This window comes from Leptidea sinapis, chromosome 24 (genome assembly GCF_905404315.1).
Source record: "Leptidea sinapis chromosome 24, ilLepSina1.1, whole genome shotgun sequence".
Classification (NCBI taxonomy): Eukaryota; Metazoa; Arthropoda; class Insecta; order Lepidoptera; family Pieridae; genus Leptidea; species Leptidea sinapis.
The window spans coordinates 5,498,521-5,525,998 of NC_066288.1; the positions used below are offsets into that span (position 1 = coordinate 5,498,521).

General features: G+C 35.4%; 2 protein-coding genes across 4 annotated transcripts in view; both read right to left on the reverse strand.

Annotated features, from left to right (window-relative positions):
• Positions 1–80: 80 nt before the first annotated feature.
• LOC126971554 (uncharacterized) lies at positions 81–21,414 on the reverse strand. Of its 2 annotated transcripts, none has more exons than XM_050817850.1 (9): positions 19,872–21,414; positions 16,103–16,244; positions 14,103–14,231; positions 12,467–12,670; positions 11,271–11,411; positions 9,551–9,606; positions 8,308–8,420; positions 6,470–6,539; positions 81–1,480 (listed from the first exon to the last, which is right to left on the reverse strand). In XM_050817850.1, exons 1-9 carry the CDS (start codon positions 21,365–21,367, stop codon positions 346–348), a joined length of 3,486 nt encoding a protein of 1,161 aa, XP_050673807.1. In that variant the 5' UTR covers positions 21,368–21,414; the 3' UTR covers positions 81–345. The 2 variants fall into 2 exon arrangements, with proteins under 2 accessions (XP_050673807.1, XP_050673808.1); XM_050817851.1 differs by lacking the exon at positions 19,872–21,414 and adding an exon at positions 17,036–17,055.
• Positions 21,415–23,077: 1,663 nt separating this feature from the next.
• Positions 23,078–27,478, reverse strand: part of LOC126971614 (solute carrier family 22 member 3-like) — a 69,466-nt gene continuing 65,065 nt past the window's right edge. For both annotated transcript variants that reach the window (XM_050817969.1, XM_050817968.1), the window contains exons 5-7: positions 25,653–26,276; positions 24,489–24,670; positions 23,078–23,471 (exon numbers count right to left, since the gene is read on the reverse strand). In XM_050817969.1, coding sequence (XP_050673926.1) covers positions 23,274–23,471; positions 24,489–24,670; positions 25,653–26,276 — 1,004 coding nt within the window. In that variant the 3' untranslated portion in view covers positions 23,078–23,273. The remainder of the gene's footprint in view (positions 23,472–24,488; positions 24,671–25,652; positions 26,277–27,478) is intronic.

A 27,478-nucleotide genomic window follows, 5' to 3' on the forward strand; every position in this document is an offset into this window, starting at 1 on the left:
TCGTAATATATATAGAGAAAAGTATCAATAATTTAATCAATTGAAGTAGAAGCCTCTTTATGAAAAGAAAAAAAAAACGATTATCTGTATAGGTTAGAGGTATATTTACTAATAATTATGATATAAAATTTCGACAAATAACAATATTTTTCTCAAAATTTCTTTAACGTAGGTAGGTACTTATTTATTAATAGGTATGAAGAAGTGGGCCACTAAGTTCGGCTTGACTTTAAGTACTTTTGTAAGTACTTATATTTGAAAACAATTCAATTTAACTAGCAGGTTCACCATCAAAGTACCCGAGTTGTCACTAATCACATAATATGTATTTGTTACACGAAGGTTTCATCGGCAACGCAGCTTGTCCACATACTTTTCTATTGCACGGTAGCGACTTAGAGTCATAGAATCCTTAAGCAGTTGACGAAAGCGCAAGTCTTCCGAAAGAATTAAGCATAAATTCCTCGCATGTAATCTAGTCTCTGGATGAGCGTCGGCCAAGAGTTCACCAGCAGCTTTAAGTATTACAATGCGCGGCTCCGTTGGAAGTTCAAGTATTTTTGATGGGCCCGTGTGACGTGTTAGTTTAGCTAAGGCTTGGGCTGCCGCAGCTCTAATAGGTCCAGCCCGATGACTAGCTCCACGTCTTGCAAGAGCTACTCCTGCTCGAGCACTTCCAGCACCACATGCAACTCGTCCTAATGCATTCGCAGCTTCTGCTCGTAGGAACCTGTTTACATCTGCGCATCGTTCTAGTAATGCTGTAGTCGCTTCTTCTACTTCCGGTTCTAGCACTTTTCCACGGTTTTCATACAGACTTCCTAATGAAGAACAAGCAGCGCGTGCTACTTTCGACCGTAGAGAACGCACATGTGCTGCAGCAGCTCGAACAGCAGATCGCCAGCTGGAAGCGGGAGCGCGTGCTAACGTGTCTGCTGCCAGTCCCTCAATTTCTGACAAACCTTTGACTATCGCTTCCCAATCTTCATGTCTTGTTGGTAAAATGCATTCTGCTATAGTAACTCTTACATCTCGCTCATTTACCACACACTGGGGCTCACTTTCTTCTACACTTAAACTCCTAGCTGATTCGGTGGAATGAAAACTTTTTGGGCGTTCGTGTATAGATTTTTCGCTTAAAGGACGAGAATTTGATTCATCATTATCGGCAGTGGTTGCACTGTCTATAATCTGTGTTTCAGTCTCTGCTGAAACGATACTTAAAACCTCTCCTTCGATATTTTCGGAAGTGTTCTGCTCATTTTCGTCATCACTTTGATGAGATTTAATCGATTTCTCTGAGTAATCATCCAAATGAATTGATGGAGTACTTGGCGCCTTATCAATACGAGTCTCTTCAGATGGCGCATTGTTTACTTCTAACTCGGTAAAAATTGGGGCATCTACGAGATTGTTTTCGTCTTTAATTGGTGTTGTCGATACTGCATTTTTTGGCGATTTAGAACTTGCACTGGAGTCTCTGAAATAAATAAATAGTGGTTAGTAGTGCAAAATAAAAATTGTTATTGGTAACGTGCGAATTGCAAGTTACCGTGTGTGTGGAGGAAGGTCCGCGACGAGGTCAGGGGTGTAGGGAGGTTCTGGGTGGACGGGCGCCCTACCACCGCAGCAACAGAGGCGCCGCATGCCACCAATTCGTTCCAAGCCGCCTTTTTGACTGGCGCCCGCCTCGACACATACATCCGCGCTATTAACTACCAAGCAATCAAGTTTTACGCATCAAGATGCCCCCACCTATGACTATATTAACATAAATAATTGAAAGCGACGTTCGTGCGAATATAATTATTTTTTTACATTATCGAAGTACAGTAAAACCTTTGCCACATCGTTCTGCGCAACTATTAGCTAATTATATTATCAGGACACACATTAATAATTGTTATATTTAAAAAAATTGGATGTGTAGTTGTGTATGTTTGTGTTCTTTAATATTGAAAATATGTCGGTCAAGAGATTTAAAGTTTTGACTATATTTTAGATTCTCTTTTTTGACTTACAATATTTATTTTTTATCCGAGAACTTGCTAATTATAATTATCTATTTATGTTTACATTAGGTATAATATTTCATTTCAAATCCTGGTATAAGTAATATAATATTATGTATAAATTAACATTATAATACTATGTATAAAGTATTATCCGGATTCATCGAAAATTTAAAAAGTAAAGCCAATAAATGATTTAATCTATTCCTGCCCTACATTCTTGAGATATCATACATTCTCGAAGTACGTATCGATTTTGAGATATCGTAAATAAATTGCTTATGACCTCTTTGAAACGGTGTCAGGTAATCTAATTGGTATTTTAGCTATGTAGGTTAGTCATATCACGCAATTGGACCAATACTTGGTCAAAATGTTCGTGACTGGTCCTATAAACGTTTTCTTTTTAAAACTTAATTTTTGTCGATAACAGAGGGATTAGCCTATTTTTCCTTATGAAATAAAAATGTAGTAATTGACCCTTTCTCGCCAGCATTACGTTATATTTGATTGTTTTGTAAATTTTCTTTTTGGGGCTGGTTGATATCTATGTAGCTATTTCAATAATATAATTTTATTTACGCCAGTGTAATATTTCCATTCACTTGTACTTTTACATATTCTTTGATTTGCAATAGATAAATCATTTACTGAAACAAAAGGTGTTATGTTATCTTGTAAAACTTTATAATACTTATATTATATTTGAAAAAGTCTGAGTAAAATTTGTGTTTCAGTGTTTCTCCCTCTAAAAATGGCACAAACACAAACTTTAAATAAAAAATTATTTCAATTTGGGTAATATTTTCAATACGGCACTAATTGCTTAAGTAGTTTTTGTTGGTTCGCACCTAATATACATAATAGTAATAAATGGCTCTGTCCATAACTATTTGGTTAACAGTAATCGATAATAACCTACTATTAAAATTCACGCTTTATAATAATCTTCTTACCCATGAAGTAATACTTTCTCACTATCGATAGTTGCGAGACAATTTTCCTGTATCGACCTGGTGACCTGATTGGTCGTGTGTTGGTGTGGCAGGATATTGAGTGAACGCTCAGACCAGTTGCCCGTAGTTCTGTTGCTAGGATACCATTAGCAAACTTTCAATGTTTTTGGATGTATTATGTAGGTATCTAATACAATGCAAGTAACTGGCTTGTTTACGATGTACGAACGTAAGGCCATCAGGGGGAAATTTAATTACTTGAGCACTATGTTATGTTTTGCTCGCGACTCGTTCTGCATGGAATTGAGTCCTACATTTTGAACTGTGATAAAATTCACACCATTCTATAGTTCTTATTGATTAGGCATACTAATTTGGTACTAGTAATATCTCAGTAATAGCACAATAGTAAAATAAGTGCTCTTTTGTTCTACTTTTTTCAGCAGTCTAGTTAAAATTGAAATTATAATTATCTGGTTAAAAATCGTATATAAATGATTTGAAAAAAGGACTTTTTACAAATGTCAAAAAAATTCATTTTTTTGAAATCAGATTTATGAAATCTACAAAAAGAGGAAGAATTTTTCTAAAAAAGTGTCTCGACTTCTGGAACTGTAATCTATATTTATAATTTTCCCAGAGGGGTGAATATACGACCGAAAACGGATATTCTCGCTTGCACCTGAGAAGAAAACATCAACGAACAATCATAGCTTGAAACATATTGTAGTCAATTTACAAGTGGGAGGCTCCTTTGCACAGGATTCCGGCTAGATTATAGGTACCACAACGGCTCCTATATCTGTGGTAAAGCAGTAATGTGTAAGCATTACTGTGTGTCAGTCTGAAGGGCGCCGTAGCTAGTGAAATTTCTGGGCAAATGAGACTTAACATCTTAAGGTGACGAGCGGAGTTGATGCGCCACTCAGAATTTTTGGAAGACCCAAAAATTCTGAGCGGCACTGCATTGTAATGGGCAGGGCGTATCAATTACCATCAGCTGAACGTCCTGCTCGTCTCGTCCCTTATTATCATAAAAAAAGTCGGTACAGCCATTTAAAACCGCAAATAATAAACCAAACATTTTTTTATTTCACGAGATTCTAATTACTATATGATGTAATTGAATTAAATATGATAATTTCATTACATTCAGAGTTTTGATCAAAATATGTATTATTAAATTTCTACATTTTGTTATCAAGAAAAATGAATCCTTAAGAATTACATTTTAAAAATAAGTGTTTATTTATGTTCTAAGTAGAAAGTAGAACTAATAATAAGTATAATCCATCCCCAGCATCTGCATGTGTCGCGTTCCTCCACTCTGCGGTTTTCAAGTTACTTTCATCCACATACCATAAGGCTGTGTAATGAGCTTCCTTGTCTTTCTTTTTTATGGAAAAAGGAGGAAGTTTTAAGAGAAGTGCCTTGTGCCATACACGATCAAAGGCTTTCGCTATTTTCAGGCCAACTGCTAGGCCTTCCCCCTTGCTTTCGATGGCCGCCGCCCACCTATGTGTTAGGTATACCAGAAGATCACCTGCTGACCGACCATGGCGAAAGCCGTTCTGTCGGTCGTTGATCAATTGGTGACCTTCTAGGTATAACAAGAGCTGGCGGTTAATTATACTGTCCATGATTTTTGAGAGGGGTAATAGCAATAGGCCTGTAGTTGGCCTGTTGTGTGGTGTTTCAGGGACTATACGACATGCGTATTGCGTACTTTCAAAAAAAGCGCATTTTGTTATTCCTCTGGTGTTGCAAGAGAAGGTGGGCGGCGGTGATCACTAACATTGTCCTCCTATTCCATAAAAAAAAAACTAAGGAAATCCTAAGTGCTCTCGCTGTTTGGATCGCTTTTACAAGGCACGTAAAATATTGTTCTTATACATACACCAACGTTATATTTTTATCTTATATCTTTAAACGAGCAATTCTTGTATATATATATATATATAATCTGAATCTCGGAAACGGCTCCAACGATTTTCATAAAATTAAGTATGCAGGGGATTTCGGGGGTGATAAATCGATCTAGCTAGGTTTCAATTAAAAAAAAAATGGTTTTATCCATGTTTGAATGAGAAGCAGCTACAATAACATTAGAATACAAAGGTAAATTTCGCCACTATTATTAAGACTATTATAGCTCAGATGGGACATTGGGTGATCCGGAAAGCAGAAGACCCCGGTTCGAATCCACATGTCCTATTAGTTTCTTTTTTGTTCAAGTTTTGTACATTCTTAAAAATCCGAGCAAGGCTCGGTCGTCCGGATATTGTATTTATAATATCACTCCACGTATTGCCCGGAAAATATCTGTTTATTACCATTAGATGTAAAACGTAAGAAATGAAATCCTAGTAGAAAAATAATCTTATTCTCTGACTATCATCGGTTCGGATCCGTGCTGCCAACAACTGATGAGGTTGAAGCAAGAAATTGAGAGTAAGCGGCCGGAATTGATCAATAGAAAGGGTACGCTTTATGCTAGTCCACACACATTTTTCTGGGTAGCACTAATGACATTTCATAAAGTGTTCTTATAATCATGCATGCTAATTAATAGTTATTTATGCAACTGCTGTGTAATGAGGGGTATGAAAACACGAATGTGGGTTTATCACTCGAGGCGAAGTTCAATTTCAAATAAGTCATGAGTGTGATAATAGTAGATATCACATGCGTGTTTTCATACCTATTTATCAACAGTTGCATACAAGTTTATCTACACCCATAATATGAATCCTCTATAAAGTTTCCGAGTCCACATCCATACTGAAGTAGATGCTATTAACCGTCACTTCAGGTCTACTGCATATTAGCGGTGCATTGCGGAGTTCCTTGCTCATAAATACTGCTATTAGCGGGAAATGCACTTAAGTAACTCTATCGCCGGCGCATTATTATTTTAATGGGCGGGCCATATCACCAAATATCTGCTATCAGATAATAGATCCATATCTTATACATAAAATTCTCGTGTCCCGGTGTTTGTTACCAAACTCCTCCGAAACAGCTAAACAAATTTGTTTAAAAATTTGTGAGTATAACGGGTAGGTCTGAGAATCGGCGACCATCTACTTTTCATACCTCTAAATGATAAGGGTCACCCACCCCTAAATATTATTTTTTATTTTTATTTTTTTATAATTCAGCATTAAAAAATACATACAACTTCAAATTTTCACCCGTCTACGATCAACACCTATTTTTGTATCGCGATTTTAATATTATTTATTCCATCCACAGATACGCAATAGAGTTGCAAGATGGCAATCGAATATAATGATTATTGTAGTACGATATTATAAATTTTAAGTTCTATATATTTGGTAGATTTTAGAATCAGTCGTCATCTTTTTTTTATGCCATAAAAATTTTTAATTATTGATTTTTTTTATTACTTTTATTGGCCATACTAACGTTTGCTGGGTCAGCTAGTAACTATTTATATATATTAATACTATAGCTCGATAAAGCTCATGGAAAGCATACCTTTCGTCATTTGCCATTTCCTTGAGTGGAGTCACGAAGAAAGCTCTCGCCGTGGAGCTGATGCTAGTACCTATGATAAATTTTGTTTATATTTCACTAAATTTAAAAACTGTTCGTACTAACACCTAGTAAATAACAACAACTATACATTTAGTACTTCTGCTTAGACGTTCCCTCACTGCTGAAGATCGTGACTCGCGTTCAATTGATTAACGAACTGTCTCCATCGGTTTCGCTCCGTCGCCTGGTGGAGTTCGGCGCTTATCTTCAGACTTTCGGTGATTTGTACCAACTTGTTTTGTTTAGGACTATACATTTAGTGTAACACATACTAAATGTGCAGAAAGCGCTTAGATCAGCTTGCTACTGTGTCACCATGTTTTCTTTACAATAGCACAATTGATTTATTTTTAAGACTTTATTGAAATGAAATGAAATTTATTTGCAGGAAACATTGTACTTAAGGTGTTAACAATATAATGGATAATCCAATATGTTTCGTCAATTGACATGCAAAGTATTGTTCTTTGTTTACAAGTGCCTGGCCAGCCTGAGAACGGATAGAAACGTAGGATAAAAAGATAGATGACAATTATTATTGCGATTTATAGTTTGGTGACAATATGCTGGACTTATGGAATAAATGAATGTCCTGGTGGCCTACCAGATGGACCGACGATCTGGTCAAGATCGTCGGAATACGTTGGATGAAGGCAGCGCAGGACTGATCTTTGGGAGAGGCCATTGTCCAGATGTGGACGTCATCGGGCTGATGATGATGTTGCCGGAGTTTTTTCCAGAACTTTTTAACTGACACAATACAGTCAGACACTATTAATCGTGCAACATTATCGAAACAAAAAATCACGCCAAGCAACACGTTGTGGGAACCTCCAATGTTTCGTTTTAATTGATGTTGACTTTAGTGGCATTGATCTTTAGTATCATAGTCACTGTGCATTAAATAAAAACATCAACTTAACAATTAATTTCCCTTACTTTAAACCCAATTTCAATTGTATACCCAATATCAATTGTATGCCCTACCATTATATGTACCCATGTTTTTATAATAAATAGAATAATATATTTATCCATTTTTGTTTCAGCAACATATTTTGTTAGCTGAGCTGTAATTATTCTTTAACAAATTAAATTTACCAGTGGGAGGCTCCTTTGCACAGGAAGCCGGCTAGATTATGGGTACCACAACGGCGCCTATTTCTGCCGTGAAGCAGTAGTGTGTAAGCATTACTGTGTTTCGGTCTGAAGGGCGCCGTAGCTAGTGAAATAACTGGGCAAGGCTTAACATCTTATGTCTCAAGGTGACGAGCGCAATTGTAGTGCCGCTCAAAATTTTTGGGTTTTTTGACAATCCTGAGCGGCATTGCATTGTAATGGGCATGGCGTATCAATTACCATCAGCTGAACGTCATGTTCGTCGCGTCCCTTATTATCATAAAAAAAAAAAAAATATATAGAATACATATTATTATGCTTCTGCCCGACACATTATTTGGTGGGAATTGATTATACAGCGCTCCCGTGAGCTTTTCACAATCTTCAGCATGAATTGTGTCCATCCCCTAACCTAAGACACTAAGCCCATGGAAAATTTTACTAAAATCAATTGGATGTTTAGCTGTCAAGCTAAAGCATACTGAGACAGACTTACACATTCATAACATTTGTACCTCTATAAGCAACACGAAATTTTGCCATGGAACAACAGAGTACAAAAATGAGTGGCTATTTTTTTTAAATTGGACAAGAAAATGTCATCATGATATTTTTTCATTACAACAGTAAGGAAGATAAGAAAATACTTTTGTGATTACCAAGTAGTGGTGCTGATTCCGGTAAGGGTCGCAGTTTACGTGTGCGCGGTCTCGGCGCTGCGGGAGGGGTCGACCGAGCTCGTCTCCTTGTAGAGACTGGCAGGTGCGATACCCTAACAATAAGATCGGATTATTTAAGGAAAATGTGGCATCTTCGCCTTTTGCTTATCTCACATTAGAAGAACTATAAAATTGGTTTAAATAAAACACTTTTAAGGATTAAAACGCGTGTAATTGTAATAAATGTAATTGATTTTACATTAGATTTTTGGGTACAAAATACATTTTTATTTTAGTTAACCCGACGTTTTAAGACCTTTCAAGGAACTGCAGATGAAATGAGTCGAAGATAGTTTTTGTAATAGATGGTATTAGGAAGTTTATCGCCAATTATTACGTCGAAAATGGTTTTTGCTATAGACAGATACAATTACTCGAGTACAATCCTTTTAAAGTGTTTTATTTAAATGAGTAACCCTCGCGTTAATCAAAGGAAATACTATAAAATTGGTTTCTATATTATAATTGGTTATTAAGGGTACAGTTGTATCAAGATACCCATCTTAATGAAAACTTGGGAACGCTGATGCTGTGATTAGTTCCTTCCATATTTTAATGCTGGAAAAAAGTTTTTTAGAGGGTGTTAAGAGTTGTCTCAGTGTCGGACTATGGTCTCTTCTCTCCTACTATTTAGTTAAAGAGAAAAAGAGTTCTTGCTTGATCGTGATAATGATCGTGATTGGAGGTGCGTGATTTAAATCATTTCACAGTAGGCAACTATTTTTAATAGATATTTTTCCATTTATTTTGGACATCAAAGTTTCCATTGTCATTGCAGGAAAGTCTGGGTACATATTAAAAAATATATCTTGTACTGCAGATTGAAAGGGTGTGATTGATCACACCTCGTGGTGTAACAGTGATTTTTCTTATTTCTATTGAAATAAGTCATTTTTGTTAATAACACATGATAATTACAGTGAAAACATTAAATTTTTTTTAAATTTTTGACTTGTCTTAATTTCGATGTTATTTGAATTGGCATGTCCAAACATTCCATTTCAACTAGTCTAGTTCCAAAGCTATACAAAAACTAGTTGTGTACTTGGAACCTTAGATGCTACTAATTATAAAATACAAAACCTGTAACCACTACATGGCGTGCCACAGGAGAATGGTACCGATGGTGCGGCACTTAGTCATACACTAAAAAAGTAATGAAATATTATGAAAGTTCACATACCTTGGAAATACAGACGGTCTTGCACTATCTACCGGTCTATTTAAACGTTCCCGCAGCTGTTGAAAGAAAAAATCATTATACGAACATAATCCTACTAACGCTAACTGCACGGGCGAACGCTAAGAAAGGGAGGATCCCTTTCTTAGCGTGCGTCCGTGCAGAATGGGATGTCGATATGCCAAATTAATGGCTGACAGGCTTGCCCTGCATGTTTCAGTACGACAACTCTTCTGTTATCCACATTTTATTGAGATAAAACCTTTAGTTGCGAATGCATCGGGCAACTACTAGTAACATAATATATGCCTAAATTAAAAAAAAAACCTTGTTGTTCTGACATACAATGTTATATCTATATCTGTTAAAGATTTTCGTGAATGGAGTGGAGTGCAGCACCGAAGAGAAATAGAAACGAATTATTGGGCCTTTCTTAAAAGCTTAGGCAAGATAGCGATATATAGACACAAATTATAATTTGAATTGAAACTTTTTTATTATTTACATGTAAAAGCAAAGTTTGTCCTTGTTTTTTGAGGGCAAACAATATATTTGCATCTTTTATCAATAAATTCAGTGCTGTTAGGGAAGGTCTGCGTGTCAGTACCATAATAATTGTAATTAACTGTCAAACTTTTAGTACTTTGCAAGATATATTTTTTTATGAAAATAAGGGACGAAACGAGCAAGAAGTTCAGCTGATGGTAATTGATAAACCCTACCCATTACAATGCAGTGCCGCTCAGGATTCTTGAAAAACCCAAAAATTCCAAGCGACACTATAATTACGCTCGTCACATTGAGACGTAATATTATGTTAAGTCTCATTTCCCCAGTAATTTCACTAGCGACGGCGCCCTTCAGACCTGAACATAGTAATGTTTACTCATTTCTGCTTCACAGCAGAAATAGGCGCAGTTGTGGTACCCATAATCTAGCCGGCTTCCTGTTCAAAGGAGCCTCCACTCCTCCTCCCACTGGTATAGAGGATATTAGCAGGAAATATGAAAGGGTGGTGATTACGCACTTAAAGAATAGCTTTCTGAGCTCTCTCGATCGTTAATAACAAACTTTTCCACCTCCGCCCCACGTGGTAGAACAGTTACTTATAACAATTATTGATTGACGTAGAGCAAAGCAAACTAGTCTTATTATTTTTGTATTTGCTTAACTTTTAAAGAACTCAAATCAGCTTTCGAATTCTTCTTGCATATTATTAATCATATCATATATTATTAAGATAATTGCGATAATTTATTTAAGATAGATTGCGCATCAAGTATTTCATATAATTTGTTTTATCTACATTGAGTGTAGTGAGTGACACTGATTCTGTTTTGTGTATTCTTGTAAGCTTTATTTTAAGCATTAACAGTAACAAAAGAGCACTGACAGAGTTTTATATGATTATGTCATGACATAAATAATAAATCATGGTTTAACTTTATATATCAGAGATCATTAATATAAATAAAAACAGTGTAGGGCCCAAAATACTGCCTTGAGGAACTCCAATGATGATTTCCTCAAGGATGTGGCTGACTGATTTAATTTTAATTATTTTAGTGTCAATAGTATTAAGATTACGTATGTATGTATTACCGTCGGACGCGGCATGGCATTTTGGCATAGTGAAATTTTACATAGGGTAGTGCAAATGTTAATATTAGATATTAGAGGTTGAAGTTCCGTCCGTGTATAACGCGCGGCGGTTGTAACAAACCTTATGACAGAATTCATCAGCTTGAGAGGAATCTCCAAGCCTTCTCCTGACAGCTGCCAGCACAGCTGCGGGCCCGGCCGCTCTGGTGAAGCACATCGCGGCCCTAAGTCGTGCACTTTCAGCCTCTTCTGGATCCTTAACCTGCCACAAGAAGTCTATTTGTATCTTAGTCTACTTAAGGAATTACATATACTTACATATTTTTAATTTAATATATAAAATTCTCATGTCGCGGTGTTTGTAGTTAAACTCCTTCGAAACGGCTTGACCGATTCTCATGAAATTTTGAGTGCATATTGGGTAGGTCTGAGAATCGGACAACATCTATTTGTCATCCCCTAAATGTTATGGGTGGTCCACGCCAAATTTTTTTGTCATTTCTTTTTAAATTTGTTTGATTATGAGTCAGAATTAAAAAATACATACAACTTCAAATTTTCACCCATCTACGATCAACAGTTACTTTTGTATAGCGGCAATACAACGTTTGCTGGGTCAGCTAGTAGTACAATAAAATTCATAATGAAGTTATTTTATGTTATTCCAATTAAGATACCTACGCTATATTTATGGTAATTGATATATGTATGTGAGATATTTATGGGAGATAAATATACGCTCCACCTATTTTTTTACACACATAGCTAACCACCGGTATGACGCCCTATCCATAAATCTTGGTATTTGTTTGTCTGTTCATCTCTCCAGGCGCAGGTTCGAATCGCAACGTTCATAATTATTAATAGTTTAATTTAACAAAATTTTGACTATGTTTATGATTGTACCTCAATCTTGTAAAGCTAAATGTTTATTAATTTTGTTAAATAAAATAAAAATGAACTATGATATAATTTTCTTATTTTTAATCAAAATAGGGGACGAGACGAGCAGGACGTTTAGCAGTCGGTAATTGATACGCCCAGCCCATCACAATGCAGTGCCACTAAGGCTTATTGTAAAACTCAAAAATTCTGAGTGTCAACTCTCATTTGCCCAGTAATGTCACTAGCTACGGCGCCTTTCAGACTGAAACACAGTAATGCTTACACATTCGTGGTACCCATAATTAAGCCGGCATCCTGTGCAAAGAAGCCTCCCACTGGTTAAAAGGCTACTAGACTTAAAAAGACAAACACTCAATAAACGATACTGAGACAACACTTAAGGATAGACAAGAAATTGCCAAAACTTTATACCTGAACGATGTGATCATCGAATATCAAGTCTACGAGATGGTGTAGAGCCAACCTCTGCAGCAAGGCGTGTGGTAAAGCGGCTGGAGGTGACTCATGAGTGGTCCTCTTTATCAACGATGGCAGAATTTCTCTGATGCTGTCTGCACTGGAGCTACGAACAATCGCACACACTACACCTTCAGCTGGGGCGTGAGCAGCCGGTATCTATAAAAATAATGTCACTATTGGCTTTCTGACTAAGTTTTAAGCATTATTACTTAAATGTATCATATTTTAGTATAACTTATACCTTTTTTTATGCCGATCAGGATTCTGGGAAAACCCAAAAATTCTGAGCGGCACTATAATTGCGCTCGTCACCTTGAGACATAAAATGTTAAGCTTATTTACATTCGAAAACCTTAATTTTATTTATGATTTATCGCTGTATACCTATATTGAAATTTTTACAAAACAATAAATTGACAAAAAAAATAACCGAATTCGAAAACACTATTCCAAAACAATAGATATAATGTGCACTAAAAAGTATAAAAAAATTGCGTATTTTTATACAATCTAATTGATTAATCTAATTCTAGTTACGATTACTGTAATTTTTGGAGTCGGTGTCATCCAAGATAGGTTTGTAACTACATACATAGTTATAGGTGAGATGTGCTTGAGTCGTGAGAAAGCGAGAGGCGAGAGCGGGTCGCAGCGGAAGAACACCTAAACAATTTGTCTAAATATGTGTAGATATACTAAATTTCTCAATGCACAAATGAAAAATCTAAATATAAATGTAAATATATCACCACATACGTATTTATTATTATGTATTTTTTTGAATTTGAATTTTTTGAATTTGAAACATACGTACAGCAAATTTAAGACTTTTATGGTTTTCTCATGGATTCCATTGTGAGATCTGGACGAAATTACATTTACACAAAAGAATTATCAAAATTGGATCTCCCACTCGAAAGTTTTGAGGTAATAAACATAAAAAAAAGAACATATCGACGAATTGGAACCTCCTCCTTTTTTGAAGTCGGTTAAAAAGATGTAACTTGTAAAGTTTCCCAGCCTCCAATAAATACATTTTACTTAATATAATTTTTCGCTTGTGCAGACATATTGAAAATCAAACAAAAAACATCATGAAAAACATTCTAACTTACTAACAAATGATGGAACTAAATGAAATTTTTTGCTTTGTCTGATACTAGTAGTCACCTGGTGTTAAGTGATCACCGCCGCCCATACAGTCTCGCAACACTAGAGGAACCACAGGAGCGTTGTCAGCCTATAAGGCCAGCCTATCAGCCACTTTTTTTGAAACTACCCATGTCGTATCGTCCCGGAAACACCGCACAAGGGAGCTTTTCCTCAGCTTTGTGGTATGTGGAAGAGTGTCCCTTGAAAACAGCTCTGTGGAGGAACATTACACATCAAGATGGTGGGGATGAAGTCCGTGAAGTTGGAATTCGGTGGCAAGAATCTTAAAATATTAGGCACAATGAGAGTGCCCATGTATTTATCAGTGATCATAAAGTTGAAAGTACCTTTGAATGGGAACACTCACATGTGAAGCACGGCAAATATCCCTTTGCCCATAATAATAACAGACGGTGCTCCATGCTGGTGTACTTACAGCGTCACTGAGAGCCCACATATGCTGCACCAGGGAGGACACGGCTGGTTCTGCTCTGAACACGTTATCGGCATCCAATAACGCGCCGTGCAGGTAATCAGCAGCCTTCACTGCAGCTATCCAGTTCTCCTAAACATTAAAATTAATATATCTGACTAATGTTACACATACACGTGCAAATCAAATCAATATCTTCGTAAATAACAGCCTAAGTCATATTATTGTAAAGCTTCATCAAAATACTAAGCTATATAAATAACTACAGGTTTATATAAATGCCACGGGAATTCTCTAATTATTCGGGATGAAAAATAACTATGATGTTGACCGAGGATGAACATTAAATTGTACAAAATTTCAATTAAATGGGTCCAACAGTTTCAGAGATTATTAGCACGTTTAAACAAACAGAGAAACAAAAAAAATTACTAAATCTGGATTAGTTCTATTTCTTTTCATACATCCCCCTGTCTCAGTTTTGAGCATTGTTTTCTTACAATGTCTTCGTACAGAAATTCGATCATTTCAGTTTTATTACATAAATATACAGACTGTGTTTTAGTAATTGTCGCCAGTTCAATTTTCGACACAAGGAGCTCTATTTTTGAATAAAATTTCTTTAAAAAACCTTTGTACTATAGGTATTATAAATATATCCCAACTTTACTATTAAAATCATTTTATTATACTTTTTACTATATTAATAAATATTTTGTTATTATTTTGCAATTTCGTGATATCTCTATCTACCTATGTATAATGAAAATAGTCTTTGTTTGAGGCTCAATCACGCCTAAACCACTGCTCGAATCGACATGAAACTACCACCATTCGATGCGAAATTTATCCTAGATCGTTTATTTCACGAATTCCAACGTTCCTTCCTTTTAAAATTCGCGAAGCGGGAGGGAACGGCTAGTAATATAAATAATAAGACATTGTCGGCGAATAAAACTGTATATAGAATATAGAATCTTACAATAAAACACTATAATTTGCTGTAGAAACTTGTTACCAATATTATTACCATAAACATAGAATTCTTACGTGTTTCTTTATCACGTCTCGACATCATTAATAGCCTGGCTTTATCATATTTTTATATTTAGTCGTGAACCTAATTATTATGCAAACGACAAGTTTTTCGTTAACACAGTCAAGGCGAGGACCTCGTCTGTTGGTATCGATTAACTCGATTAACCCAACCCACTTAAAATCGGCTCGGCTATGGAAAACACCATTCGAAATTTATTTTTAACGTATATAATTATGTACTTCAATGAAAAACGTAAATTTCATGAAAAGGTAGAGCAAAATAATATTCTTTTTTTTTATATTTAAACAGCAAAGTATTTATCAACTTAAATTTTCTGTACTTTATCGGTAGAATATTTTGTCGGTTTCCAATCCTTGGTGTATTGGGGTACGAGTAACAACTACTTCTGCAACTTCAAGCGAATTTCAAAAGTTTTCGGCTTTGACTCGGGCTAAATAGCTGTCAATTTTTTTTTATGAAAATAAGGGACAATATGAGCAGGTTTTTCAGCTGATGGTAATTGATACGCCCTACCCATTATAATGCAGTGCCGCTCAGGATTCTTGAAAACCCAAAAATTCTGAGCGGCACTACAATTGCACTCGTCACTTTGAGACATAAGATGTTAAGTCTCATTTGCCCAGTAATTTCACTAGCTACGGCGCCCTTCAGACCGAAATACAGTAATCTTTACACATTATTGATTCACGGCAGAAATAGGCGCTTTTGGTAACAATAATCTAGCCGGCTTCATGTGCAAAGAGCCTCCCACTGGTATTTGGAATTTGAAAATTACCTAAGCAGAGCGACGATATAGATAATATCTTACAAAAAAAAACGAACTCATAGAACTCGTAACGCATTCCAAAACTCTGTACCAAAACCGTAGATTAGGCACAATCTATATTAGATCACTGTACGTCGGTCGAGTGAAGATTCTCGATACAAGTGTAGTGGTACTCACCGTATTATGCAGCTGATCAATAATATGCTGTGGGACTATACCAAGCTCCTCCCAGTCGTAGTGAGTCTTCAGCGAAGATGGTGGCCGAGGTGACAGGAGAAGAGATTCCGGAGGTGAGGTTGCGATCAAATTTAGTACATATCTGTAAACAGATATAAAAAGATTAATATACTAGACACTACTACTATAATTATAGGTATATATTATATCTTTAAACGAGTAATTCTTGTATATATACAATCTGAATGGAGCGACCGCCCTCAGGCTATTAAATTATAAGTTTAATTGTACAATGTTACTTTGTTAATGTTTAGCGGATTTATTTAAAGGATTAACGGAAATTTAAAATAAATTTACATAACATCAGATTAATATAATTTACAAAATATAATAAACTAGCGGACCCGACAGACGTTGTCCTGTACACACGTCTTAAATGCTGAAGACCAGCGCTGATCATATCACCTGTGGGTATTATCAGTATTATGCTAAGGTGAACTCCAATTCTGCATGTTGATGTAAATTAATAATTAAGTTAATTTGTATACTAGGTTTAAGTTGCAGAATAAATGATTTCTTTCTTTCTTTCTCTCTTTCTTTCTAAATTTTAAAAATCGGTCCAGCCGTTGGGTGGAGTTCACTACCAAACACATGGGCAGGAGAATTATATATGGACTGAATTGAGAATCTTAAACAATCTCAAATTCACTGAAACACACAAAAAAATCATCAAAATCGGTCCAGCCGTTTGGAGGTAGTTCAATTGTGAATCTAAACCATCCTCGAATCCACTTAAACACACACTAAAAATTGATTCAAATCGGTAGAGCCATTTAGGAGGAGTTCACTGTCAACACACGTAAATTATATATCTATATAAAGATAGGAATAATAATATGTAAGTGCTTAACGGATTTTAAAATTAAAGTCCACCTCAACTCTTATTTCTCTGTTTCTAATTGTAAGCTAATTACTACTACACTACACTACTGATACTACAGTAAACACTTATAACAATTGTACATGAGAAAATAATAGGTTTGTGGTGAATAAAATTTGAAATAAATACTATTTGTTGAACATTTGCCAAAAATCTAAAATAAAAACTCCGTTTACTTTTGTTGTGCTTTCATTTGGATCGTTTGATACACGAAGAACAGCATTATGAATAATTCATAGATAGGTTACACCCCCACACATAAGCTAGGTTACACCGGTCGTTAGGCAGACCCATGTATAGAACTCTAGGACTAAAGTAAGTGGCAGCAATCTAAAAATAAATAACTCACAGTATGTATTTTTTTTATTGTGAAATGATTATACACATAAATATACAAATAACTTAATATAAAACTTATAATGGAGACAAACAATAATAATATAATATAATCTAATATATAAAATTCTCATGTCGCGGTGTTTGTTGTTAAACTCCTTCGAAACGGCTTGACCGATTCTCATGAAATTTTGAGTGCATATTGGGTAGGTCTGAGAATCCGACAACATCTATTTTTCATCCCCCAAAATGTTAAGGGTGGTCCACGCCAAAGTTTTTTTTTTGAATTTTTTGACATTTTTTTTTAAATTTGTTTGATTGTGAGTCAGCATTAAAAAATACATACAACTTCAAATTTTCACCCATCTACGATCAACAGTTACTTTTGTGTCGCGATTTTAATATCGGCAATACAACGTTTGCTTGGTCAGCTAGTCTTATATATATAATATTCTCGTGTCACAATGTTAGTTACCTTACTCCTCCGCAACGGCTTTACTGATTTTAACCAAATTTTATATGCATATTCAGTAGGTCTGAGAATCGGCTACTATCTATTTTTCATCCCCCTAAATGTTAAGGGTTAGATTTCTTTTTTATTTTTGTGGACGTAATTTTTTGTTTTTATTTTTTTATGATACAACATAAAAAAATTCACATAACCCTAAATTTTCAACCTAGACGGTTGATCAACCTCTATTTTTGTATCGCGATTTTTATATTATTCTGTTCCATCCACAAATCCGCTATAGGGTTGCAAGATGGCAATGGATCAATACTTACAATAATTATTGTAGTACGATTAATTTGGTAGATCTGAGAATCGGATGCATCTACTTTTAACACCCCAAAAATTTTTTTATTACTTTATATTATAGCAGTACAACGTTTTCTGGGTCAGCTAGTAATATGTATGTGTATGAAATTTTTATCATCCGTTTCAAACCTTTTTCTACGTATCCTTTCCAGTGTTCCGTATCCTTTTTAACTTAATTTTCCAATCTTTTAATTTACGTCATTGGCAAAAAGTAAACGCTATTTCCAAAAGAAGAATAAGAAAAAAAACAAAAATTATTTTAGCTTGTAAATTAACGTAACGAAAAATTAATACTTAACATTCTAAGTACTTAACTAAAACAACTTATAAACTTATATGTATAATTTTATGTTTGTACTTGTATGATGTACCTATGCTCAGTGAGCGCAATGGTGACTGTTTTTAGAAATATAATTTCCAAATGTGTTTCAGGTACTAATCAATATAACTATTGTAAATAACATGACATTTGGCCTTGAGTTTAACTTTAACAATTAGAGCTAAGGTTAAAATTTATTAGGTACTTAACGAAAATATTCAATTTCATTTCAGAGAATACTTTTCCAGGTCTAATAACCTTGACTTATTTACGTATACTTTTAAAGTAAATTATTATATTTTTTATGAAAGAGCAGAACATGGAAATGATGGTTTACGAAACTCTTTCTTTGGTTTATTTAAAAATAAAATCTAAGCCATGAAAATTTACTTCTCGAGACATGGTTTTTTTTCTACTAACATAAAAACTTAATTAGGTTTTGTTATGATTTTTCACGGAATAGGAGGACAAACGAGCGTACCTGGTGTTAAGTGATCACCGCCGCCCTCATTCTCTTGCAACACCAGGGTCACAGGAGCATTGCCGGCCTTTAAGGTGTACGCGCTTTTTTGAAGGTGCCTATGTCATATCGTCCCGGAAACACCGCACAAGGAAGCTCATTCCACAGCTTTGTAGTGGAAGAAAGATCCTTGAAAATCGCCACACATCCAGATGGTGGGGATGATACCCTAATTTGTGGCGTGTCGTGCGAAGGTGGAATTGGGCGGCAGGAATCAGGTTAAACAGCTCTTCGGAACACTAATTTAATTATTTTTATTTAATTCACATAATTTACTCATGTTGTATCGTCCTGGGAACACAGTGTGAGGAACTTTATTCCATAGTTTGGTTGTACGTAATAGACTCCGCACTGTGGACAAAGTCGGTGAACAGAACTTGTTGTAAAGATTACTATAATGACAGTCGGTTGAGTTTTTGATATATTTTCGTTCTTTACGCGTATGTAACGTTGGGAAATTCATCATGCTCATTTATTATCAGCTAAATGCCACACTATCTATCCACTAAATGGTTATTTATACGCCCTGCCTATTATAATACGGTGCCACTCAGGGTTCTTAAGAAACCCAAAATTTCTTAGCAACACTACAGCTGCGCTTGTCACCTTGAGACATAAGATGTTAAGTCTCATTTGCCCAGTAACTTCACTAGCTACAGCGCCCTTCAGACAGAAACACAATAATGCTTACACATTACTGCTTCACGGCAAAAGTAGGCGCCGTTGTGGAACCAAGATCTAGCCGGCATCCTGTGCAAAGGTACCACTGGTTCTACTATACTATTGCATGTTTTTAAAAACAAAAGTGTAGGTGTTGGTATGAAACAGATTACTCACCCCTCACTATCAACATCCACGAGTGTTTGCTGTTTTCTGGGCGATAATGTTGGACTGCGTTGCAAGTTGTGCAATACTTCAACCTCTCTATGAGGTTCCACAGGACTCGGCACTTTATCAGAAGACCTGGCATCTGATAGTGTTAACGCAAAACTGGTTTTCTTCTCTATATTTGCACTTTTCCTACCATTAAAATAATCATATAGTTCACTTAAGGATTTTGATTTAACTTTAATATTTTTTGTTCCATTAATATTCGTGCCATTTGATTTAGTTTGTATAACCGGCAGGGGTATACCGCTTTTCCTAGTTACCGCTCGTGTTTCTTTATTGGCCACATTTTTTTTAATTTCGTTGTTTTTATCCTGTATAGCTGCCTTATCTGACAGAATAGCTGCAGCGTGTAAATTTTTATTTTCTTTTACGTCTTCTTCACTGTTCAATAAATTATCACTATCAGGTGTTCGTATTTTTACACTTTCACCACCAAACCGCACTTTTTTAACAACCACGTCTGAATCTTCCGCAGAATCATCTTCACTGTACCTGAGATAATGACGATCAGAATTATCTTCTTCACTACCGAAGTTTCTGTCAGATTCTGTCTCATTTTGTTCTAAAACTGTCATTGTTATTGCAGTATCAGAATCAAACTTGATTTCTGTTTCAATTATCACTTTTGTGCCATTACTATTACTGTACAACGGCACACTATAATATGATTCCTCAGACGAAGAATCAGTCGAAAAGTTTAGAGGTATTGTTGCTGTCTGATTATACATACTATTAAAATTCTTTAACTGTTGACTACTCGGCTTTCTTGGCGCATAGTAAACGTCCATTGAATCCTCATCAAAAACTTCACACAAATAACGAAATTTTTCCTGTGTTTTTGTAGTCAGACGGGAAAACTGCAACATGTACTCACGTGGACCACACACTCGACGCATTTTCATTAATGAACGCAGCGCAACGTCTCTATGCATTGTATCAAAAAGTTTCTCACCTAATATTTGAAAGAAAGGAAATAAATCAAGCTCTCTGTATCTTCGCTTTAAAATCGTTACAAGAGATGGTATGGACAGTATCAGCCCGGTCACCACATTAACCTTCATATTGATATGACGTGTGCGTGAACTCATGTTGCTATAAGAACATTTATCTATAATCGCGTTAGCTGCACAAATAGGATCTTCACAATGATTGCAAAATACTTTAAGAGCATCCAGAGCCGCCTTTCTGACGTTCGGTGAGCCGTGTCCCAGGTTATCTATGACTTGATCGAATGGAAAAGATAGAGCGTTGCCGGATAGAGGTAAAAGTTCAGCGAGAACTCTAAGAGCATGGAGGCGTACCTCCCATTCTGGATGTGTCAAGCGGTCTTTGATCGCGATGTATAGGAGTTGGACGTCGAGATCGGGTGGTAATGTGCGGGCTCGAAGTACTCTGTCCCATAGCGGGGCGAGCGGTGGCGGCGGTAGCTCTGGTAGTTGCATGATGGTGGTATTTTAGCGGCGGCGTGGCGTGGCCGACCGCGCCGCCTCGCGCCTCGAGACTCAACTGGGTTAATGATCGGCCGGCCGCGGTGGGACAACCCCAGTTACACCGTCCGCGTCGCTCCATACCCCTGAGTCCTGACCAATCGATGAAAACATAGCACACGCGTAGCTCTACATCGTACAGACACTGTGAAAACTTAATTTCCTTCGCCGTAGTAACAACGGCGTAAATATTATAATGATTTGTGTGACCCGTGTTACAACCCGCATTGTCACAGTTGAGTGAATCATAAAACTAATTAGTGAATTTCTATTACAGTTAGTATTAACAACTCTTGGTATTTTTAACACGCTTTAATTTTTAAACTGTAACGTATCTACGAGCATGTAACGGCAATTTTGAACGTGATTTTCACCCACTTTAAAACGATTGATTGAAGTGCAATTTTGCAAAAAGCAGCCAATTCTCGAATGGGGTTGCAAGTATGATGAAATGAATTATGAAAAAACTCATTTTGCTTCAATAGGGGCTTTGTTTTCACACGGCTATGGTAAAATTTGCAAAGGTTTTGCAAATACAAAAATGATTACACTGGACTCAAAGAGCGCTATATTGTTTTAAAATGATGCAAAATAGGCTCTAAACACAGTGACTGCTCAAATGAGTAGATTAATCCTTCGACCCCAAAAATGCAAGCAACGGCAGTAGCGTGAGTTCCTGCCATAGAACTGTTTAAAGGATCTTTATTATTTATTTACCCGGTCCGAAGTTCCGGCAAACCCCAGGTGCTATGAAAAAAGGGGATTACCATGTACTCTAAAACGCCATGACCATCTTTATGGCAGCATACTATAAAAAATCCTCAAAATCGAAAGTCGCCTACAGTATGTACTGTATGAAAGAAAGGTACCTACCTAACTACTACTTAGCGCAGGACAGTCTACAGAAATTCTTTTGGGTTAAAAAAGCTTAATGCGCATCGTATTTTTGTGAAAGAATGTTGTGACTTTTAAAAATTAGTGAAGGTTAATTAAGCGGACTTTTTAGAATTACCCCACAAAAAAAATTGGACTTCTGACAATTGTCAAATTGCGGTTATAATATTATACATTTACAATACATGGTATACCGAGGATTTACATTAAAAAGGCTCAGTTTTAAAAGGCATAAAAGGCATTTATTTTCTCAAAATTTATACCTTTAGAATTATTTTTGATGTCATTTCTAATAACTACTAGATACTACTACCGCTTCGGAAACAAATGGCGCTCTGAGAGAGAAGAAGCGGTGCAAGAAACTCTCCCAGCATTCTTTTTTTTAATTTACGACTTCAGCCCATTTGGTAAAAATGGGCACTGCTACCATTACAAACAAATATTGCAAGATTTTTTTATTACAATAAGGGATGAGACGAGCAGGACGTCCAGCTGATGGTAATTGATACGCCCTGCGCCTCTCAATGCAGTGCCGCTTAGGATTCTTGAAAAACCCAATAATACTAAGCGGCACTACAACTGTGCTCGTCACCTTGAGACATAAGATGTTATGTCTTATTTGCCCAGTAATTTCGTTAGCTACGGCGCCGTTCGGACCAAAACACAGTAATGCTTACACATTACTACTTCACGGCAGATATAGGCGCCGTTGTGGTTCCCATAATCTAGCCGTCACCATGTGCCAACTGGTAAAGTGAATGAAAGACAATATTAAAGTAGTATATTTTTATTAAAACAATTCACTATTACTCTTTTAACATTTCTTGTAAGAGCTAAAGTCCCTTCTATTTTTTAATTATCTTTTACGATTCCTCTTTTTATACAAAAAACTGTAGCTTTCGAATAAGTAAAGACGACGAATATTTCAATATCCTGCACAGTTTCATTTATTTAGTAATTTAATCCTTTAATCATTTGAAATCACAGAGTCGCATACAGGATTATCTTTCCCATACTGGTTTTTTAGATTATGTGCAGATCGAAGTTCAGCAATGGTGTCAATAAGCGGCATGTCTTTAGTCTCTGGTGTGAATATGAGAATGAAACTAGAAATAGCTGCCGTGCATCCGAAGCAAACTGACGTGAGTGTCATTGAATTTGATGACTGAAAATATTAAAAATTTAAAATGAAACTGATATTTTGATGTATTAAATTCGTTGAAGAAGCTATATATATTTATACACACATAAACTGCATCAATGTTCAAGACTTCGAACTTTTTATACAAATTTAAATTGAACCTATACTTTTATATAGTTCCTTAACATCATAATAGTATCCTTAATTAGTATATGTTTGCATACTGGAAAGGCCCATGCAATTTTTTGGACAAAAACGAGAAATGTAACAAAAATTGGTTTCGGTTGGTTTTTTTCAAAAATTCTTGTTGATCCAAGCCTTACTGCACCAATACCACAATTTGAGCAGCTTGATTGGACCACGTTCGGACAAAGTATCCATATTTATGGTTATGAAACTTTTGTTGATTTTAAAAGACTTATAATCAATACTATTGGTAACAATCATTTAAATCGCAAATGAAAATGAAAAGAAAAATAAATTAATTTCAAACTTAACTCTAATAACACACGAATTTGAGACTTTGCGTAAATTTTTACTTTCCCGTCTAAATTTTTTTATTTTGCTGCAGTTCTATTTTAAAATTTGTTTTTTTTTTTTAATGGACAGTCTCTATATTTTAATTTAGTATTTAATTGTTTGCATACTTATCAAAAATATTAATTCTAAAGTATTTCTGATATTTGATGCAGTTTATGAGTCAGTGTATATTTAAGTACCTATCTAATGTTTTAGCAAAATTCTACAGGAAACACAAATAAAATATAAAATTCTAACTGAACCTTTAGAATTTAATCCACTGTAATTCGTAAATCAATGAGAATAGCTAAATTATATCTCCATGCTTTACTATATTACGAATAGCAAAGTCGATTGTAACTTTTTGAATCGTCTTTTCCCGTTGTTACCAATTTAAGAAAATATTTATTTATGTTATTGAATTATGTTGAAGCCTTAAGGAAATGTAGGTAATACTGAATGAACATAATTATTTAATCATTTAAAGGAAACTTTTAATTAATAAGCGTGACTAATTCTTACCATCATCAAGGACAGTGGTGCTGCAGTAGTTCCAGTACAAGATGCTAATGTACATATTCCAATTAAAGATCCTCTAACACTTGTAGGAAACAATTCCATAGTATAAGTAACTAAGCCGGTATAACAAGCTGCTACAACTAGTTTTCCAATTAAGAACAATGTAATTTTTATACCAGTATAACCTGAAAAAATGGTTAAAAAGAAATGTGAAACAATAACATTTATTTTTATATTATTCATTACTTTCGCCGGGTACTGACTAGCAGCCTCACGAGGAAGCCTCGGACGTTTGACGCGGGAGGACTCTTCGACTTGTACAAAAAATAAACGAAAACAAATTACAGGCTGTCCAGAGCAAGAAAAGTTGTGGAGAACGCCATTGGTATTTTAAGTTCTGTGTTCAGAATATTGAGGGAACCCTTAGCATTAGAACCAGTAAAAGATTCGGTGGTTCGTCGAACAAGCGAGGCGAAACACAACCGTCATGATTACACGCGGCAAACTTATCAAGGCGCCTTAGAGCATGGATAACAACCGACAATGTTGTGCTCGGGCGACGCACTTCTTGACCGACCGAGGATTTACCTCTGAGGCTGCACACTCAGTCAGTATGCAACTAATGACATTTGCAGTCTGATAGCCGAATGGCAAAAGTATGCATAATGTAAGCACACTTTTCTTCTTAGTCGTGTGTCATCTGTCACTCTCCGAATCGGGCTCTAAATTCAACGTACGTAACGGTTTTTTCTGTTCTGTGCGTAACCTGAACTGAATAAATGTATTACATTGCTGCTTATTGAGCAAGAATATTATTTTATAAGAATAAACAACTGGAGTAAATGCGGCAATGTATAGATATAGCAGTCAAAGCTTATTATCGTGTAATTTTTAGAATGTTCCATATTTCGGCTTAGATTTTATACGACGTGATTTGTCTATAGAAATTGGAACGTTATTGATTAACTTTATATTAAATGGCAGAAAGTCCCTTGAAAATCGAACTGTGTATAGCCAGCACACATCCAGATGGTGGGAATTTTGGAATCTATAATCGGATATATAGAACAGATAATATTGAATTCGGTTGCAAGTTTTCTTATAAGAATTATCCACCGAATGGCGTTGGTCGGGCTTAGTAAATGAATAAAATAATATATAACTTACCATCGGGTACATAACCACACCCAACACAGGCTGCGCCGCAAATTATAAAACCAACAGTCAATGGCTTTTTTCTCCCAATTTTATTCATAAAATACATTGAGATCAATTCACCAGGGAATGACATGCACGCAGCTAGCAAAAAGTTTGTATACTTATTTCCAGGAAGGAGAACAGAATTCACAATCAAACCGTAGTAGATAAAGCTGACAGAAAACCGACAGAAGAATGCCACTGCTAAATTCTTCATAATTTCTTTACATTTAATTACATCAATATAACCTTCACTGGATTCTTTAACATCACCAATCAAAATATTTTTTAGATTATCATTGCTTATGTTGTTCATATCTTCCATACTAAAATCGATATTATTCAATTTAGACATAATTATCATTGTTTTCTTCGCGTCTGTAATTTTTCCGTTTAATACTTGCCATCTTGGGCTTTCTTTTATTAAAAATATGTATGAGAGGAAGACGATACATGGCGTGCATAACATGTAAAGTAAGTTCTTCCAGTATGCTACAATCATTCCAAGACAAGCCAATACTGCTTCTCCCATGTAGACAGCATAAGCAAATAAAACTCCAGAAAGAATCCTATTTTTACCAGCAATTTCTAGCACTAGAACAAGACATACCATAATTAATTATGTTGTAATTATTATCTTAATATATATAATTTAAATGTCCTGATGTTTGCTTCCAGTAAACTCCTACAGTAATGAACGGATTTTAATGGGGATCATGGAGTGCAGTTTAGTCCAACTTTAGAGATAGCATTATTTTTATTTCAATTTGGGACTCGGAATTATTTTTATATCCAATATTTGTTTTGTATAATAATATAATAATATCGACACACATGTATGGACATAATATTTTCTATGAAAGAATTTATTGACAGATGGTTTGACGGTTCTGCTGTGAAACAATTTCATTATTACAACAGGGAGCAAATAATCCTTGAAGTAATGAAATATTATTGAATAATTCATAAAAAACAGTATTTTATTTATTATGTACAACAGAACAACGTCTGTCGGGTCAACTAGCTTACCACATTATAATGTGGAATATGTTAAAATATTAATATCATACTATTAAAACGGTTATGTAATACAATAGTAACAAAGTAAAAAATATATTTAATGAATTGTATTTTCTCGATGATCAAAAAAGTAGTTTATAGAATTATTATCTGCCTAAAAACGCATAAACTACTGAATAGATTTAATTATAGTTTTTCCACGAATAATAATAAAAAAAATCATACTTATGCGTTTTAGCAGTTGCCACTTTGCCAGTTGATCAACTAAAACCGTACCGTGTGTACACAAGGCAAATCTAATTTTTTTTGTAAATATAGTTATCCATGACTACTTATCGCAAACGTTTATAAGTGCTAGTTTATTAAGAAGTTGGGAAAATTTGCTTTAACCTTTATTTTTTTTAAGTGAAACTGCTTTAGAATCGCTGTGATTCGAAACTTGATGAAACGAAAAAGCGAGACGACAGAGGCGCCGTTGCCGGCTGTTATTTATAAAACTATTATTTTGGCCGCCACGCCAAATTATGATTTCAACAATATGGCTATCGTATCTAAGGTTCTCGAGGGCGCAGAGAACGAATTTGGGAACATTTTTTAAATCCAATATGGCCTCGGCGCAAAATTATTTTTGGGACTATAGGTACGTATGCGTGGTTGTTATAATGATAACCCTTGCCAAACAACTAAAAGGCATCATTCGGAAATTGTTGTGCCACGTCGAACTAAAATCGTTGAAATCAGGAAACTGTGTGCTAATGAACACGAACACGAAACAC

Coding starts and splice junctions, on each gene's coding strand:
- LOC126971554 (XM_050817850.1), bottom strand. CDS start 21,367: ATGCAACTACCAGAGCTACCGCCGCCACCGCTCGCCCCGCTATGGGAC. Junction 9,607..11,270: donor CTGATGAATTCTGTCATAAG/GTTTGTTACAAC, acceptor TTCTTTCAACAG/CTGCGGGAACGTTTAAATAG. Junction 6,540..8,307: donor GGAATCAGCACCACTACTTG/GTAATCACAAAA, acceptor AATTTATCATAG/GTACTAGCATCAGCTCCACG.